The 19,697-nt window shown below is 31.6% G+C and overlaps 4 protein-coding genes across 4 annotated transcripts; 3 read left to right on the forward strand and 1 right to left on the reverse strand.

Annotated features, from left to right (window-relative positions):
- The first annotated feature begins 462 nt into the window (after positions 1–462).
- On the forward strand, positions 463–1,088 carry LOC126660412 (non-specific lipid-transfer protein A-like). The gene has a single exon (XM_050353898.2). The coding sequence runs from the start codon at positions 677–679 to the stop codon at positions 1,016–1,018; it is 342 nt and encodes a 113-aa protein (XP_050209855.1). The 5' UTR covers positions 463–676; the 3' UTR covers positions 1,019–1,088.
- Positions 1,089–6,081: 4,993 nt separating this feature from the next.
- On the forward strand, positions 6,082–9,050 carry LOC126661550 (uncharacterized). The gene is made up of 6 exons (XM_056104101.1): positions 6,082–6,240; positions 6,791–7,648; positions 7,862–8,143; positions 8,239–8,745; positions 8,820–8,963; positions 9,039–9,050. Exons 1-6 carry the CDS (start codon positions 6,082–6,084, stop codon positions 9,048–9,050), a joined length of 1,962 nt encoding a protein of 653 aa, XP_055960076.1.
- Positions 9,051–10,045: 995 nt separating this feature from the next.
- LOC130014949 (uncharacterized) lies at positions 10,046–11,334 on the forward strand. Its single transcript, XM_056104102.1, has 4 exons — positions 10,046–10,207; positions 10,289–10,412; positions 10,492–11,015; positions 11,112–11,334. The coding sequence occupies exons 2-4, from the start codon at positions 10,317–10,319 to the stop codon at positions 11,332–11,334; spliced, it is 843 nt and encodes a 280-aa protein (XP_055960077.1). The 5' UTR covers positions 10,046–10,207; positions 10,289–10,316.
- Positions 11,335–13,096: 1,762 nt separating this feature from the next.
- On the reverse strand, positions 13,097–15,353 carry LOC126661551 (uncharacterized). The gene is made up of 2 exons (XM_050355405.2): positions 13,827–15,353; positions 13,097–13,513 (listed from the first exon to the last, which is right to left on the reverse strand). Exons 1-2 carry the CDS (start codon positions 15,351–15,353, stop codon positions 13,097–13,099), a joined length of 1,944 nt encoding a protein of 647 aa, XP_050211362.2.
- Positions 15,354–19,697: the final 4,344 nt, after the last annotated feature.

Consider the following 19,697-nt stretch of genomic DNA (forward strand, 5'->3'; position numbering starts at 1 on the left):
GATCCAAACCAAATTAATTTGGACACCAATCTATTCTGAATTGGACAAATCTCTCTAATTGTCATCATTAAACATAACAGCAATGTTTTTTATACTCTTGCATCCAATAATCAGGTTCATGGTCATGGAAACAAACAAGTACAATGCAGAACCATATCGATGTCAGAATAATTCTTCATGTAAAGCATAAAATTACCAATCTAAATTTTTCAATTCAACAAACATTTAGGAATTCACTAGATATCAAAAATGAAAGTGGCAGCAATGAGTAAATCTATCTTTAACAAGTATATACTCAAATTGGCATTCTAAATCATCGACTCCTTCAGATTGAATGACCCTGATCATGATGCAATTTTTAAAAAAAAAATCAATGTAATATCAAGATTGGCTGTAATCTTATCAGAACTGTTAGAAGAATACAAAAAGCGTGTCTTCTCTTTACAGTTAAAGGTGAGCAAGTGACATTTTAAAGCAGAGAAGAAGCCAAAATAATAAAACTGAAATGCAAATGTTATGCATCACTCCTAACCCACAAATTCTAACTTTAAATCTCTTGGGAGGCTATAAATACCATGTATCATTTGATATTTTAATCATCGACCACATTCCAAAACACAAGCTCAAAATCTCAGTTAGTTGAGCACTTTCGAATACCTGAGCTAGTAGCGGAAACATGAAGGCAGTAGCAATCTCTATGTTGGTTATGCTCGCCGTTGTTCAATTGGTGGTTCCGGGAGAGGCTGTGGACTGCGGGCAAGTGAACTCGTCTCTGGCCACTTGCATTCCGTTCCTGACAGGAGCAGACGCTTCTCCTTCTGCTTCATGCTGTGCTGGGATCAAGAACATTAAGACACTTGCTCAAACTCTAGCCGATAAGCGAGCTGCATGCGAATGTATTAAGACAGCGGCTGCTCATTACCCCAATATAAAGGACGATGCTGCCTCTTCCCTCCCCAAGAAGTGCGGTGCTGACATCAATATTCCCATCTCCAAAACCACCAACTGTCAAGCGTAAGTATTCCTCGTTATTTTTATATTCTATGTGTATTATTGAATGATCTTCGCTACCTAATTTTGTGAATCCATAATTTCCGTGCAGCATCAACTAGATGAAGATGGATATCGAGTTAAGAAATAAAGTTGTTGGCGCATTGACATATATGCTTGTATGTTTAGTACTATCTGAATAAAAGATTAAAGATTGCAGCCAATCTTACCACTGTATTAACAAGCACAATCAAGAAATGTTACAATTAACCAATTAGCATACAATTAGTTATAGAAACAGTGAGGGAATGCAACAAAATAGGCTTAGTAACAATTGGAAATTAAAAAATCATATACTAATAATTATGATGCACAGAGGTCGTAACAATGTTAACCTAAGAATCGCATTAGATGATCGGAATGCAATTAAAGGAAGTTAGAGAGAGCCAATAATTCAAAACCCTAATTAGACATAACCCTAAATCAAAAAGCATATACTAAATCACCAAATTGAATAATGAATTGTAATTTTAATGAGAAAATCTCAACATAAAGAAGCTTTCAGAATCAATGTGTTCTTCTACTGCTAAACGATCCTACTGGTAAAGGGTGAAAATGATAAGAAAATGTAAAGAATTGATTTTTTTTTTTTACCGATTGTTTTGAGATTGATTTTCTATATATATTTCGCGCCAAGTTAAGGGGTGAAATTGATCCTTTATTCTTTGGGAATTTTTAGAAGTAGAAAAATAGTTTATTTAAGCCCCTCAATTTTGATTATGTTTGTAATTACATTGTGGTGAAAGCAAAACAATTAGCTATAATATGAATAATAAAATTAATATCGACGAGGTACTTTTTTTTTTTGATACAAAGAAAACTGGCCAAAACCAGAGAACTCTAAAGAGATCTACACATACGGGGTAAACATATGCCCGCAATATCGTCCGAAACGAAGCTGAGAAGACCGTCTATCATGCCATCATAGATGGTAAGGCCTAGGTTCTGAGCAAAACCATTGCTAGCCATTTTATCGGCGCAGCGATTTCCCTCACGATGGACATGCCAGATAGTAACATTCCAGTCACGCTTAGCCATACTTCTGATAGCATTCACCAGGTTTGTGTTAGCATTAACCATGATACCCTCCCTACAAATAGCCTCGACCGCAAGCATGCTATCCATTTCGAGAATGATATCCCTGAACCCTCTATCCCAAGCGATCGCAAGACCATCAAAAGCTCCCCATAATTCCGCTTGTAGAACCGTACAAGACCCAATAAGCCTGCATTCTCGTAGTAGCGTAGTTTAAGATTGAAATTAAAAGGGGAAAATATTTTTTATATATATATAATATTAAAAATTAAATTTCTTAAAAACCAAAAGGGTCGGCATATATTATTTTTAGATAATATGTACAAATTAAAATAAATTTTACTTGGCCTTTTTTTTAATTAAGGAGGGCACATGCCCCTCCTTGTTATCAAAATAAAAAATTAAGGCCTTATTTGGTTGAAGGTAAGTTCACTAAGGAAGTTTAACTTTCCGAAAAATAGCATATTTTTCTTACTTGGTTCATTTTTATCAATTTACTTTCCGAGAAGTTGAAGGGTTGACTTCCCTTTAATTAGGGAAATGACTTCCCTAATAAAACTTTGGTAAGTTCTACTTCCCTAGTTAAGTTAATGATAATACGATTATAATCTTGCATTTAATTAGTCAATTTAGTTATTGAATGTAATATTATCTTTATATTTTAATTAATTAAAAATAGAGTGCAACTTCCCGGGAAGTTACTAAGTGACCAAACAATAAAAATATTAATTTTCTCCACACTAACTTCCTTACTAATTAACTTCCCGGAAAGTTATACTCCTTTTAACCAAGTGAGGCCAAAGTTTTAGAATGTATCAAAACTCTTTTTGACAAGTTAAAGAAACTTTTATCGCTTTACTCCTAAAAAAAATAGATATACGTCGAACTATTTCACACTTAATACTTTTTATATAAAAAGATATTATATGTTTGAAAAATATTTAAACTCATATAAATAACTCACACGAAAAATAAAGTTTTTAGTAATACATGAGACAAAATGCATAGATAACAAAAGGCATATATAATCTCTTATCCATGTATATACGAGATTTAACCAAATCCACATTCTATTTTCTAACTCTCAATTATTTCAATTAATACTTCCCAATAAGTCATTTTTCTTTAAGTGCATTAAGTCTTACGATATATATTTGTCATTATAATAACTCGTAATTATATCTTCTAATTACATAAATTCGTATTCATAGGTTATATAATTTTATTCATATGCTCATGCCTGTTAAATATGGCTTAATGCCTTAAAAAACTCCGACCTTTTATCCCCTTTTCAATCCTACCCCGACGTTGAAAAATTATCAATTTTATCTCAGTTTGTATTTTTTCATTTCAATTGTACCTTAAAGCATAAAATTGACCTTTATTTATTTGACAAAATTTCAATTTTTTTTTAAAATGGTCAATTTAATATAAAAAGTTAATCTAATGCAAAAAAGGTTAATTTAAATAATTTTTGCCAAATAAAAAAAAAGGTCAATTTTATGCTTTGAAGTACAATTGAAATGAAAAAAATGTAAAATAGGGTAAAATCGACAGATTTGCAACGTCAGGGTAGAACTGAAAAGAGGATGAAAGGTTAGAAAGTTTTAAGATATTAAACCGTTAAATATTAATAAGATACATAAATGGATATTCATAATATTGTGTGGTGTTACAACACACGTCTCATATATAGGCAATGCAAGAGTATACTAAAATTAGTCATTTCCAACAAATCTCCACCATGACAAACTTCACTTTCTATCATCTTTGTTGTTGAAAGATCTCCAATTTATCTTCGATTCTTGATTTATGAAATTTCAATTGCATTTGCGCTTCGTCGATAAATGTTAATCCATCAAGAAAAAATGAAAAAAAATTGGCTAATTATTATACTATATGAAATTAAAATAACATAAAAGAAAAGATGGCTACCGTCAATGGCATTACCTAAACCATTGACGGCAGCCGAAGAAGAATTGAGAAAAGAGTTATAGACGGCTAGGGTTTTTTCAGAGAAAAAAAGAGATAAGAGAGGCTAGGATTTAGTTAATTAGACAAATGCTTCCTTAATTGCCTAAATAATTGCATGTGCTCTACCTATGTGGTAAACAAAGCAATTGTTGACAGTAAAATAGATTTTTTACTAATCGGCACCTTTGTTAGATTAAACATATATACAATAGTTGATCGCCGCTTTCTAAATCACTAGCGTAGTCGAAATCATAATACCTAATTATATATTGACCATATTTTTTGTCCTGGACAAATATTAGACCAATATTTATAGTGTTCAGAATATATCGTAGAATCCATTTTACTTCTTGTCAATGCTTCTTTCCAAGTGCATAAATATATATCTGCTCACAATCCCAAATGCTTGTAAACGTCAGGCATTATACTTATCATAACGTACATCAAGTTGCCTACAACACTTGCATATAGAACCTTTAACACACATTCTTGTTCGCATTATTCTTTTAAAATAAACACTCATTCAACTTCATATGTGAAACGGGTAGAGTACTCAATTAATTTTGATTGTTCATTCTTTCCAAAATATTTTAGTACCTTTTCAAATATTTCCTTTTGTGGCAAACAAAGTTTTTCCAAACTTCTATCTCTACTTATTTCCATATTGGGAATATTCTTGCCTTCAAAATCTTTCATTTTAAACTTTTGAGTGAGTTGAGCCTTCAATTTCTCCTTTATTCCTCAAAGCTATCGACGTACCATCAACATAAATGAGAAGATATATGAAAGAATCATCTTATAGCTTATGCAAATACACACATTGATCATATTTGCTTTTTTTATACTTCTGTCTTAACATAAACTTACCATATCATTTGTACCACCGCTTTTGTGATTGCTTCAAATTTGATTAATTAGTGATAATTAAGAATAATTAAAAGACAAGTTTTAATCCTAATGGTCTATGGCAGGGAAAATCCTAGCACCCCTGCCCCCATATAAAATGAACTTTGACTATCAATTTAAGGAGACCATCTTATTTAAAAGGGTTAATTACATATAAAATCACCACCTTTACACGAAATTGCAAAAATAACACGACCTTTAAAACGTGGCAATTCAGGGCACCACCTTTCATTTCTTTTCAAAAATAACACGGGCACATTTTTAGTGGCATTTTTGCTGACGTGGCGTGACACGTGGCACTCTCATTGAGTGTCCAAGTCAGCAAAATTTTATCAAAAAACGTGCCCATGTTGTTTTTGAAAAGAAATGAAAGGTGATGCCCTGAATTGACACATTTTAAAGGTCGTGTTATTTTTGAAAATTCGTGTAAAGGTGGTGATTTTATATGTAATTAACCCTATTTAAAATCAATTTCAGTATTCACTAAAAAAGCTTTAAATACTGAAATTTTCAATACTTAAAATTATTAATCTTAGCCATAATTGAACTTGAAAAATAATCAAACAACATTCAATCTCGGTTCAATTTTTAGTTGGAACCATTATAGCCGATCAAATATGCTATTTTTCAGCCGGATAAAAAGAGAGGCAAGGCGGTATTTCTAAATAGACCTGACAATTCATCCGTGCGGGTCATATATGTTTAGACACAAAGTGTTATTAGCCTAAACACGAATACGACATGCTTATTAATTGGGTTTATTGTATAAAATCCAAATACGGCCCATTTTATCATACGAACTAAGAGATATATAAAGAGGAAATTAGGCCCAGCACCACCAAAGGCCTAATTATTCTCACTTTTACAGCCCGGTCCAGTTCATTAGAAATATACGATTAATAACTTCTTCTCTTCTTTTTACCGTTAAACATTTAGAGGATTACAGTTTATATCAAAACTTTGATTTTCTCACTACATTTAAGCATTCATGTTTGCATGTGTTTGAAATTCGAATCCCACACACTTCTTTTTCAACCGCTCCAATTTTCTCAACTGTTTCTCCACACTTAATCATCGTGTTCTTCATTTTTCAATTTTATTAGTTTTCTCTATACTATGGTGATTACTAGGTCTGTTTCCAAAAAATCTCCTAAATCTACGGCTGTAATGCCTAAAATTAAGAATCCTTCAAGCAAACGAAAGATTGAGTTTGCTGAGAGTAGTGGTCACAAAAGGAGAGTTGTTGTTGAAGACGACGACGACGATTTCGAAAATGTTATAGTTTCGAAAAAAAAATTGCTAAATCTGTTCTTCCTTCTAGTTCAAAGGCTGTGCATACCGTTAAGGTGACTTGTTCTTTTTATAGTTTTAATTTTTTTGCATTTTCATGTATTTTGTTAGTTATTTAATAATTTTGATATTTTATTTATTTTTGATCTGTGTTTTTACTTTTATTAATGATTATTGCTATGTGTATTTGTTGATTTTAGCAATAATTTTTAAAAATAAAATTTTATTTCAGGATTTAGGAATTTTTAATTTTCATATATCGCAATATTTTTCTGATTTAATTGTTTTGGTTATGATTAATTTTGAATAGCTAATTTTACAATTTATTAACCTATTTTATAGTTTACTTAATGTTAGTTAATGGTTTTCTATTGAGTTTTGTGGTTTTTCTGTGTTTGTATTTGCTATGTTTGGTTTTTCTTATTTTTCAAATTTAAGATAGGTTTACTAACTAGTTTCTTTTAGTCTACTATTTTTTTTTGTTTTTTTTATGTTTTTTATAATATATTGTATTCTTTTATTTGCATTTGTTCAGGAATGGGATTTTTTCATCAGGCCTGAAGATCATTTTCATTCAAAGGTTTCTCATAATAAGGGTGTCGATGTCATTTCTAATATTAAAAAGAATTTAACCCCTGAAACTTTGGAGAGATTTTCACAAACTTGTTTTGGAAAGTTTTTAAATATGCAAGAATTTTTAATTCAAGGCCAATTGATCCACTGTTTGCTTCTTAGAGAGGTAAAACAGCCTGTGTTTTATGAGTTATGGATCAAAGTTTCTGGTCAGTTGTTAAAATTTTCTATTGATGAATTTGCTTTAATAACTGGACTGAAATGTGTTGGTAGTGTTGATCTCAAGTTGTACAAAAATGAGACTTCTGATTTTAAAACTAACTGTTTTGGAAATATAAAGAAAGTTTCAAAAAAGTTTTTGGAATATAGTTTTCTTTCGAAGCGTTGGAGTAACGAGGAAGAGGCTTTTCAAATGGCTGTCTTGTATTTCATTGAAATATTTTTATATAATAACAAAAGTGAGTCAAATGTTCGTGATGCACATTTTAACCTTGTTTGTAGTGGTGACTTTGAAAATTTCCCATGGGGAAAAGATTTGTTTCATGCTACTTTGGAGTTTTTAAAAAGTAAACTCAGTTTATGGAAAAACTGTGATTTTTTAAAGAAAAAATCGAGATCTTCTGATACCCGACCTTCAAGCCGATATGACAGATTCTCTTTGGCCTTCCAAACTTGGTTTTTCGAGTGTTGCCCTGCTCTCGAAGGTGGAATAGCTTCTTGTTGTGGAACTGAAATTCCTCGCATTTTGCGTTGGAAGGTTACAACTCTTCAGAGTTGGTCTTATTTGTGCCGAAACCTCTTTGATCAATCTGCTGAACAGGTTTATATTTTATATACTTTAATTAAATTATATAGAGTTTGTTTATAAACCCTGGTTTTATATATTTATGTTAATAAACACTCATATACTGTTGGAACACTGTTGGAACACTATTGGTAAACTATTTAATAGAATTTGTTTAACAGTATGTATATTATCACGTAGCTGAGTTTATTTAACTGTTTTTTATGTTGTTTGTCTTTTTTTGTTCAGTTAAAATTATGCAATATTACACCAACCGATGAGGAGGGGACGTTGTTGAACTTAGAGGGGCTGTTTTTAAAAGGAAAGCGTAAAGTCGAAATGGAGCTAGAGGATAGTGAAGGAGTTAATTTTAAAACCAAAATTAATAAATTGGTTTTGAATCAGTCGAAGATGTTCAATGAGTTTGCTGCTATCAAGACATTCATAGAGACTGAATTCTTTGATGTCAAGAATCAATTGGTTGAATTGAAAAGTCTAATCACTGCGGCTGCTCGTCGAGATACTGTCGAGGTAAACATTTAGTAATCCTTTGTTTTATAGTTAGTAAACTTTTTATGTAATTCATTATTTACCTTGTTATATTATGTTTTTGATCTTTTGTGTAGGTGGATGCTCGTGGTCTTGTTTCTTCTTCAGAAGAAACTGTTAGTGAACATTCGATGAGAGTGAATCAAGAAAGCATTGATAACAAGGGTGATGAGAATGAGAAGAATAAGAAAGTGGAAAGTAATGCGAACGATCCTACTGACATACCGAAAAGTGATGACGTCGGTGATTCTAAGGATCATATGAATGACCATACTGATGACAGCGATGATAGCGGCAGTGAGGATAAGGTTGATCCGAATGAGACTCGCGATAGAGAGGAAAGTGATGATAGCGAAAATAGTGATGATGACATGACAGATGATAAGAGTGAAAGAGATGACAGAGCAGGTGATATAAAAAAGGATGATGAGAGAATGGATGGCTCAAGCTATGGGAATGCAGTTGACGAGAGGTTCAATTATGCGTACAAAGATCGTGAGGATGGTGAAAGTTCTGAAAAGAAAGTTGATGAGGGTAATGATGTATCAAAAGAGAATGAAAAAGTTAGACAACGTAGCAAAAAGGTAATTTTTTCTAGGTATTTTTTATTAAATTATTTACTGGCTTTATATGGTTATTAACTTTTTTTTTATGTAAGGCTGATTCTGTTGATAGTCGTCCTACTTTCAATCTTCTAGAATCAAGTACTCAAGGGACTCCTAGTACATTTGATTCAGTTGAAATAATGGGTCTTACCAAAGCTGTTGATCTTGCTGAAATAGAAGCCGGTCTTATTTCTAATGTAATTATTTTTATTTTCCTGTTTCAATAATTATTATTTTTTTTATTTAATGGTGTACTTATGGTTTACTAATAGTTTGCTAATTGATTTTTTTTTAAGGTTAATTCCGTTGATTCTTTTTTTGAAAAGAAAGTTGATGAGGGGATTAATGTGATGCAAAAGGGTGAAAATGATATCAAAGATAGCGGAAAGGTAGAATTGATTATCCTTACACTTTTTAATTAATTAACTTGTGCTTTTATCATTCTTATTAAAAAAAAAATTTAAGGTTGATTTAGTTGATAGCCGTCCTACTCTCAATACTTTTGAAGCAAGTACACAAGGGACTTCTAGTACATTTGACTCAGTTGAAATACGTGCTATCGATAAAGCTGAAAGAGACGCTATCAATAAAGCTCAAATAGACGCTGTTGATAAAGCTGAAAGTGACGCTGGTCTTCTTGGCAAGGTAATTTGTTTATTACTTTTATTCTGATTTAAAGTAAGTTTTTTTGACAAATTACTAACAGTATACCAATAGTTTACCAATAGTTTACAATATACATTTTATTTGTTTTTTGACTGTTATTAATATATAGTTTTTATTTAGAAGGTTTATGAAGTTGATGAGGGATTAGAGGATGAATCTATATTTGATGAAGCTTGTCTCAATGATCTTGCTTATGTTTGTGATCGTATTGAAAAACAAGCTGCTGATCGTATTGAACAACAAGCTGCTGATCAAGTTGCAAAAGAAGCTTCCGCTGGTCAAGTTGCAAAAGAAGCTTCCGCTGGTCAAGTTGCAAAAGAAGCTTCTGAGGTATTTATTAAAATTTAATAGTGAATAATAATTTATTTTTGTTTTTTTATAAATTAATTTTTTTTAAATAGTTGCAGAAGGCGTCTTTGAAAGAAATTACTGTGTATCGAGGCAGTCCATCAGAGGTAGTATTTCAATTATATTTACTGTTTTTTTGTTATAGTAAGTAGGTTCTAAATAGTTACTAATAGTCTACTAATTAGTTTTTACAGTTATTTTTGTGATTTTATTTGATATAATAATAATAATGGCAGCAAATTTCAAAGATTGCCTCTGAGTTCAAAATTCCTTATGCAAAGCCACTAGCATTTATCAAGGCTAAAGAGAACATAAAATGTGTGAAGAAACTGAATCCTCTTGACGACAATGTTGATGGAGATATCCAATGTGCAGAACTACAAGATTTTGTAGATTGGATTCAGTGTGGCCTGAGGCCTGATCTTAAGTACGTTTTTCTATTTTTAAGTTTTATTATTTTAATGCATTATAAATATATTTTAACTGTTTTTTGTTTTGATATTTGTAGGAAAAAGTTTTATCTAGATAATGACAACATGATTCGACCAAGAATGGATTTTGGAGTGGAACATATTTGGAAAAAATCATGGTTTTATGCGATTAAGTGTAGTGGTCAATTTTTGACGTCATCTGTAAGTATTTTTTACTTGTTTTATTATTGTGTTTAAGTACTACATTTGGTTTTAATTTCCATTTAACTTTTATTTACAGCATATCAATGTGGTTATGTATTACATCCGCAAGAAAGCCAAGTATAAGCTGTTAGATGGTTTGCGAATTACCACAACTGACTGTCTGTTTGACGATAGAATGTGTGCAACGTATGTGGCATATACAAAAAAGAAGAAGCATGATGTATCTACTGTCAGTGAGCGTGGTAATGTAGCTGATTTTATTCGTGGAGATAAGGTTCTTTGCAATACTCATTGGAAGGACGTGGATGAGGTTCTTTTTCCCATACACGTGAACAGTCAGAAACATTGGATTTTGGGACGTTTGGTCTTTAAAGAGAGATGCATATATGTCTATAATTCCATGCAATCAGCTTTGTCGAGGGCTCTTGGAATCGAAGCAGCCACGAAATATTCAGTTCTCATTCCTCTGTTTTTAACTCGTATGAATATTTATCAAATGAGGAGCGACATTGATTTCAACTCTCCTGCTTATCAGAATAAGGATTTTTGTGATCCTTTCAATATTGTATCTGTTTCCAGCCTTCCAGAGAAACAAGAAACGTAAGTATTTATATATTTATAGTTTTATATACATCTGCGTTTTTGTGCATTAAATAGGTCATTTGTTGATTATTAATTAAGTCTTTTTTTAAACAGTGATTGTGGAGTGTTCACTCTCGCGTTTGCAGAGCATTTGATTCATAATAAACCTATTCCGTTGACTCTGGATATTAATCGCTATCGGATGCGTCTCTCATATCTGTTGTACCGATATGGCATGATGAAGAATGCAGAAAATATTGTTAGTGATGAAGAGATTGAATCGAAGAAGAACGATGAAAAAGCAACAAAAAAAGGGAAGAAAAAGGTGTCAGATTAGTAAATGTTTAGTATAGTATGGATTTTTAATGGTATGTTTGAATCAGTAAAAGTTTAGTATAGCATGAATTTTAGTTAAACTAGTGTTTTTGGATTATTATGTGTTTTTTTTTTGTATATAGGTTTTTTAAACCTATGAATGCTTTTACTTTAAACTAATGTTGTTCTAAATTTTTCTCTTTTAGCAACCTTTTAGTTTTCTTTTAGTTTTCTTTTAGAAAACAATATGTGATTTAATTTTTGCCTTTTCTTATATGTTTCGATTATTTTATGTTTTTTTTTCTATATAGATTTTCTAAAACTATGAATGCTTTTTTACTTTAACTAATGTTTTTTCAAATGTTTTTTAAAATTTTAGAAACTTGTTAGTTAACTCTTAGAAGACTGTATATAATTTTAAATTTTTTAAGTTTGAATGTTTGTATTATTGTGTTTTATCTCTTTTATGATGGAAAGATCAAAATAGTGTTAAAAGAGGGCTTAATTCATAATTTGACCCCTGAACTTATACCCTTTTACCTATCTAACTCCTAAATTTAACGTCTCACCTATCGAACCTCTGAAGTTGTTAAATAATCCGATTTAACCCCTGAACTTGATAAATATGTAAATATTGAACCCTTCGTGTCCACCTGTCACTTGAAACGTTCTAGAAGAAATTGTGTACGGAGGGGTTAAATGTTTACGTATTTATCAAGTTCGGGGGTCAAATCGGGTTATTTAACAAGTTCAGGGGTTCGATAGGTGAGACGTTAAATTTGGAGGTTAGATGGGTAAAAGGGTACAAGTTCAGGGGTCAAACTATGTATTCAGCCGTTAAAAGAGTATAAATTTTTGTTAGTTAACACTTAGTAAACAGTCAGTTACCATTTAACTTTTATATATATATATATATATTCACTCTTTTAGTAATATGTTAGTTAACCCTTAGTAAATTGTTAGCTACCACTTTGATTTCCTGACTATATTTAAGGATAAAGAAGTAACTAAGATTTAACTAAAAAATTGCTAAAGAGTATAAAAATTAATAAAAGAACATTAATTAGTATAAATTTTTAACACTATAGATAATAGTTAGTTAATCATTAGTAAACTGTTAGTTACCATTTAACTTTTTTGTATATAATATTCACTCTTTTAGTAATATGTTAGTTAACCCTTAACTCACTGATATATATATATATATATATATATATATATATATATATATATATATATATATATATATATATATATATATATATATATATATATATATATATATATATATATATATATATATATATATATATAGATAGATAATAGTTAGTTAAACTTTAGTAAACTAACTATTATATTCACTCTTTTAGTAATATGTTAGTTAACCCTTAACTCACTGAAATATCTATATATATATATATATATATATATATATATATATATATATATATATATATATATATAAACTATAGATAATAGTTAGTTAACCTTTAGTAAACTGTTAGTGACCATTTAATTTTTTTTGTACATATAATGTTAGTTAACCCTTAACTCACTAATATATATATATATATATATATATACATGCAAATTGTTAAAGAGTATAAAAATTAATAAAAGAACATTACTTAGTATATTTTTAAAATATTTAGTAAATTAGTATTCAGATGCAAAATCAGTTTTTTATTAGTAAACATATGTAACTTGTTCACAAACAAACAATAATAGTGTCTAAAAAATTTCAATGATGTTTTATTACAAATCAATTACTGAAAAATAACATTCTAATTTGGTAGATTTCGACATGTCTTTCGGTTATGTCCTCTTTGATCACATCTTCCACACTTACTTGGATTAATTGTCTCCAATGGTCCATTTATTCTTCTTTTTTTTGGTCTTCCAGCTGGTATCTTTCCTATTGGTGGAAGTATTTCAATCCTTTCAATTTCAGTAGGTATATCCCAATTGTTTTGACTTGGCATTGGATACACAACTCCATCATACATTGCAAGCAGATTCTCTTTGGTGAAGAATTTAGAGCAGTATTGATAAGGATCTAGGTGTAGTGAGGATAATATTGCAAGTGTATGTGGACATGGCATCTCATCAATTTGAAATCTGCCACATGTACAATTCTTTTCTCTCAGATTCACTATAAATGTCTTTTCACCATCATGCACATTAGTAACTGATGTTGAAGCCTGTGTTATAAAAAAACATGTTATAACTTAATTATAGAATACATTAGAAATTATAAATAGAACATTGTCAGTAAAAGAGTGAAAAATAATAAAACATTTAGTCCTCTAATTAGCAACTAACAGTTTACTAAAAGAGTGAAAACAGATAATAACAGCATTAATAGGTTTAGAAAACATATATACAAAAAAATAAAACATAAAACACAATAATTAAAAACATAGAAGCAAAGATAAAAAAAGTCAAAGATATATATATATATATAGTCTATTAAGGTTTAACTAACATATTGCTAAAAGAGTGAAAAAAATGTACCTTCATTCTCAAAGAAATTGCATAGTTATCTCTGAGATCATTTTCTGCTTTGCTTGTCAACTTAGTCATTGTACAGATTGCGGCATTTCTATTCGTGTAAGTCCATTTTTGCGTCAAGAATCTCAAATATTCAAGAAGTGTCGCTACTGGTAACTCCCTAGCTGCTTTGATAGCTGCATTCATAGATTCGGCTATATTTGAAGTCATTGTTGAGAACCTATTGTCTTTGCAATGTGATCTTGCCCATTTTTTTACCCCAATTTTTTCCAGATAGGGTCGAATTGCAACATTTATAGCATCTAGTTGTCCCATGAAATAGTCAAAAGACTGAACTGAGTAAGACTTTGCAGCTCCATAGAAACACTCTCTCAACGCTTTTGCATTTGTTTTCTTTCCGAACTTTAGTTTAACATTGTTTAGTAAATGGTATGCACAAATTCCATGACTTGCTTCTGGAAAAATGTTTTTGACTGCCTCAGATATGCTATCGTGCCTATCTGATACTATACACAATCCAGCCCTCCGACCAAAAGTTTCCAGTAATTTTGCAAAAAAGTATTCCCAAGAAGCATGATTTTCAGAATCAACAACAGCAAATGCTAGTGGAAAAATCTTACCATTCCCATCTTGGGTGGATGCTGTCAATAGCATTTCACGATATGTTGATTTTAAAAATGTCGCATCGACTACAATCACTGGCCTACAGTACTTCCAACCTTTTATGGATGCATCGAGAGCCATAAAAACATATTCAAATTTTCCATCGGTTGTCTGTATATCTACTACTGACCCCGGATTAGTTTGTAAAAGCATATGTTGAAATTTTGGCAAAATAGAATATGAGTCACATGGATTACCTCTAATCTGATCTAGCACCTTTCCTTTTGATCTCCATGCCCTATTGTAACTCAAAATCACCCCAAAATCTTTTTGTATGTCTGCAATTATGTCTGATGGGGTATAAATTGTTTTAACATCCAAAAACTTTATTTTTATATATTCCCCAATTATTGATGATGTAGCTTGCCGTTTGTCTTCCATTCTAATTTCTGGTGGACAGGTGTGGATGTTATTCACTCTTCTAACAACAAACATACTTGTCTTTCCATCTCTTGAGGCTCTTACAGTCCACTTGCAATTGTCGTCTAAGCAATTGACTATATATTCCTTCGGGCATGATTTACTCACTTTATATTGAAAGTGGTTAGCAATTGTGTAAAAACAAAAACTAGTTATCATGATCTTTTTATCCTTAAAGATCTGCCCGACATATATATCCTTTATACTAGGTTCAGTGACCATTGAGATGTCTTCTGGTGTTCTCTCAGCTTTTTCTTCTTCTTTGCTATTCTGTTCTCCCAAAATTTCAGCATATTTGACAATATCCATTGTTGTTTCACTGGAGATCATATTTTCTGACTGTCCTTCAATCATTGTGGCAGAATTGAAGCTTTCAGGTTCCGGTGATTGCCACTGTTCTTCGCATACTTTGTTAGTAACACACAAAGGAAATTTGGTTACTCGCATTTCCTTTTTTTTAGTTCAATGTAGAATTGTAGGCTGTCATTGTCTTCAACTTCTAAAATCTGGTAGCTGTCTTCTAAGCGATATTTCATTTCCAGCTCTGTTTTCCAGTGGTTTACCTTCAGTATTCCAGCTATCATTTCCTTCAGTTTTTGAAAGTTTATGTCTTCCTTTATTATTATTCCTTTCACCTTATAGTTGGAGTAATTTAAATCTTTATCCCATACTCCATTGTAGTATACAAGACCTTGAAATGTTGCTTTTGCTGCATCATATTTATATAAAATCAATAAACTTATAAAAATAGCATTAGTTGTCTAAAAATAAAATAAACACTTAATTTATTATAAAACTATTAAACTGTTGAAATCCAGTGGTAATCTATGAGTTTACTAACTGTTTACTAGCACCTAATTTATTATAAAAGTTTTCGTAATCTATAAACAGAATACCTAAACTAAGAAATGTACATTAAAATAAATTAAAAATACAGTGATAATTATAATTGTTGAAAACTTATAAAAAAATATTGTAAGTTTAATTTTTCTAAATTCTCAAAAGCTGAAATTCACTCATGCACAAACACGTTGTAACACATTCACTCAGTACACATACACATTGTAACATATTCAAACGCATAGAACACTTTTAGTAAACTAACAATACTAAAAGTGTTTAACTGATTATTAAACAATTTACACAACTTAACTTAACTCATAATACATAACTTAACTCATAATTTTAACAATTTACACATCTTTCAGCTAAATAAACACATCTAAACATTTTGAGAATCATTCAAAACCTAAATTTAGTTTGATTTGAGCTGTTTAACTGATTATTATCTGTTTTTAGTTAAATTTGTATGATATTTCAGCTCGTTTAAAAATCACGATTAAGATTGAAAGTTAGCACAAATGTGATTGATCAAACTCACCGAAATCGTTTGGTAAACACATGTCGTCGTGATTCATCGCTTTTTCTCCAATGTTTTGATTGATTATCCTTTTTCTGTTGAACTGTGATTGATCGCGATGATCAATTTTGTAATTGATCGTGTTCTAATCAGTGATTAATCGAAGCTCTGTTTTGAATTTTGAGAGAATTTGTTGTTTGAGTTTAACAGAATCTCTTAACTTTTTGAATGATTGATTTTGCATGGGTTTTGTTTCCTATTTATATTGAATCGTATATATGCGAAAGAGGAAACATAGTTTTGCTAGATTTTAAAGTCAACCCGTGAATTTCTATAAGTCCTGGTCAAATTGTATTTGTGAGATTCTTTTCTTATTTTATATATATTTGTCTAAAAATCCCATATATAAATACGTTTAGCTAAACATGTTGATGGACCAATATATTTAAAATGACACATTTAAATCTATTATTCTAGGTGCAATTCTTCAATTATATTAGACTTCATTCTTTAAAATATCCTCACCTTGCAGTTTTTTTTTCGTTTATACCCTGACCTTGTAAAAACACCATTTATACCTAATTTTGGGGTTTTAAGTTTTATCCCTACCCAAAAGCATTACATTGTACTCTTTTTATTTGGAAAAGAGTTTGTATCATACTTTCTTTTATTTTAAAAAATACAAACAAATCCTTTAATTTAAAAATATTTAAATACATCCTATTAATTAATTAATTTTATTAAATAAAAAAAATTTAAAAATTTTAAAAAAATCTGAAACCAACGAAAAGCTGCGGCCGCTCCTTTTCCAATTTGGAGAAGGAGCGGCCGCTCCTACTCCAATTTTGGAGAAGGAGCGGCCTGTCACGACCCAAATTATTGAGCCGCAGCCGGCGTTAGGGAACGGGAGTGGTAGCTCCGGAACCCGTAACAAGCCTCAAACTACAATTAATTTTTTGCAATAATAAACAGATAACATCAAACAACAGAAGCAAATATACATATATAACATATAACCAAATATTTACACTAACTGTTCAAAAACCTCGCGGGCTCTAGTTACCGTACCCTGTACGAACTGGCCTCGCGGTACTATATACAAAAATTAGTGTAATAGAACATATCACCGGCATCTGGGGCCGTGAACAAAACATACTATCTGTAGCCTATTAAAAACATATAAACAGAACAGCAAGTAATATGTACACTCAAAATGTACTGCTGTCTAGGCTACAACTCTGTCGACGCGGGACCACTACTGCAGCACTCACAGAAGTCAGAGACTATACATACACATCTGACTTCTGGACTTCAAAACTGGCTTCTAGCTAAGTTCACACACTAAGCACCTGAAAGACATCAAAGGTGAGGGGTCAGTATTTGGGAAAATATTGAGTGAGTTTGCATTTACTAACGGTATTATTATAAAAACATAGCATCGCATTTCAAGAAAACAATAATATAAAATAATAAACAGGTATTTAATCCGTACGAAACTAATATCCTAGCATGCGACATAACTTTCGAATAATCAAATCATACTGATCCAGATAGTCCGACCCGGGAGTGTTCACACTCTACCTCGTCGATCGTGACCTATCTCTTAATCCCAAAGTGTGAGTCCAACTCACTAGATACGGGGACTCCAGACTACACCGTAGTCGAGTGCTCACTCGTATCGGATTCATTGTCCAACTTCGAAATTCATATTCATATTATGTCATTTCATATCATGCGTGTATCAATCATGAATTATATGCAAAACACACTAGACTGACCCGATACTGGTGATCACACAACCTATTGACACCCAATAGGTAGCTAGTTTCTTCGGATCGCATACTAGTTCTAGTATATATACTTAATAGAAACATATAACATTTATTCAAATCATATATAATGTGATGCATATAAACAAACCACGTATATATAAAATATAATATTAAATAACTTTAATATATAATACACGAAAGTAAAGTGCAACTCACAAAAACCGCAATCCAATCAATGACGTAGTCGATGAAATGATGTGCCCTCGCTATCCCACGTCTACTGACCTCTCCGCTCGCTAACACGTCTGATACATAATAATTAACGTTTAATATGCAGATGTTAATCCAGTATCGTTATACGTCAAACATTTTATAATTCTAGGTTTTAGTTTCATTCTTAGGTTATCCGTAAACTCGATATTTCTTTATTGTATTCACGATATATCGAACTCCGCTTCTCATATTCGAGAAACGTTTAATATCCTTAACGTTTCCCGTTATCGTTAATTATCGAAAACGTCGAACTAAAACTTTACTTTTTAAATTATCGGGGTCCTTAATCGTCTTCAGGGTCTAATATTCAAAAATACAGAAATCCTGTTCAATTAGGGCAAAAAGCCCAATTTGGTCCCCGTGGACCCACTGTGCGGGCGTACACGAGCACTGTGCGTCCGCACAGTGTAGTGTGCGTTCGCACACTGCAAGTGTGCGTTCGCACACCGAATGCAGTCCCACGCACAGCTCCGGAAACATCGTTTCCGGGAAGTTTCGTCGCATCTCGACACTTCCGACACCTTCAAAACGTTACTTCCAACAAAACCCGTATTCTCGTTTTTCATTAAAACGCTAAAATAGGTTAAAATCGTCAAATTCATTTATCCCACACAAACAGCCCATAAAACTTGATTTTAGCACCAAAAATCCGAAATTTTACCTTGAGACAAAGCTTAGGATCGATAGAGAACGGAATTCTGGAGAAATTGCCGTGAAAATCACTCGATTCAGACGTCAAACGGCGGCGAAACGATCGTAATCGGCGATAATTTCTCCCCTTCTCTAAATCTTTCTTTTTCCTTCAGATTCATATTTTCCTTCCTTATATATTTCGGCTAAAGTGCCACTTTGGTCCTTGTTCTTTTTGTTTATTATCATTTATCCTTTAAACTTTTCTTTTGTACGATTTAGTCCATAGCTAAATCGTTAAAATACTTTTATTATGACTTATACGTATTATTTATCTCCGATAAATAATACGAAACTTGATATTAAGACTTTCCTGCCAAAATCTAAAATTTCCATTTTCGATTCCTAGTGGCTAAATTACCACTTTGGTCCCTGCACTTTATTTTGGGTTTTTCTTGACATTTTTCCTTTTAATTCCAATTCTAATTTTAGAATTGAAATATAACCGTAATTTCCGCATAATTAATTTCCCGAAACCGACCTACTTGAATTTTATTTATTTTAATTTTATCAGAAATCTTCCCGATTTCGCCACCCTGGCGAGTCCAAACTGGACACGTGGCCCAATTAGATAATTAAACATTTTGAGGTATTACACGGCCGCTCTTTCTCCAAATTGGATAAAGAGCTTCGGCTCCTTCGCCACTTTTGGAGAAGGAGCGGCCGCTCTTTCTCCAAATTGGATTAAGAGCTTCG

Source organism: Mercurialis annua, linkage group LG8, assembly GCF_937616625.2.
Source record: "Mercurialis annua linkage group LG8, ddMerAnnu1.2, whole genome shotgun sequence".
NCBI classification, from domain to species: Eukaryota; Viridiplantae; Streptophyta; class Magnoliopsida; order Malpighiales; family Euphorbiaceae; genus Mercurialis; species Mercurialis annua.

Coding starts and splice junctions, on each gene's coding strand:
- LOC126660412 (XM_050353898.2), top strand. CDS start 677: ATGAAGGCAGTAGCAATCTCTATGTTGGTTATGCTCGCCGTTGTTCAA.
- LOC126661550 (XM_056104101.1), top strand. CDS start 6,082: ATGGTGATTACTAGGTCTGTTTCCAAAAAATCTCCTAAATCTACGGCT. Junction 7,649..7,861: donor TTGATCAATCTGCTGAACAG/GTTTATATTTTA, acceptor TTTTTTGTTCAG/TTAAAATTATGCAATATTAC. Junction 8,144..8,238: donor CTCGTCGAGATACTGTCGAG/GTAAACATTTAG, acceptor TCTTTTGTGTAG/GTGGATGCTCGTGGTCTTGT.
- LOC130014949 (XM_056104102.1), top strand. CDS start 10,317: ATGATTCGACCAAGAATGGATTTTGGAGTGGAACATATTTGGAAAAAA. Junction 10,413..10,491: donor GTCAATTTTTGACGTCATCT/GTAAGTATTTTT, acceptor TTTTATTTACAG/CATATCAATGTGGTTATGTA. Junction 11,016..11,111: donor CTTCCAGAGAAACAAGAAAC/GTAAGTATTTAT, acceptor TTTTTTAAACAG/TGATTGTGGAGTGTTCACTC.
- LOC126661551 (XM_050355405.2), bottom strand. CDS start 15,353: ATGCGAGTAACCAAATTTCCTTTGTGTGTTACTAACAAAGTATGCGAA. Junction 13,514..13,826: donor CAATTTCTTTGAGAATGAAG/GTACATTTTTTT, acceptor TTTATAACACAG/GCTTCAACATCAGTTACTAA.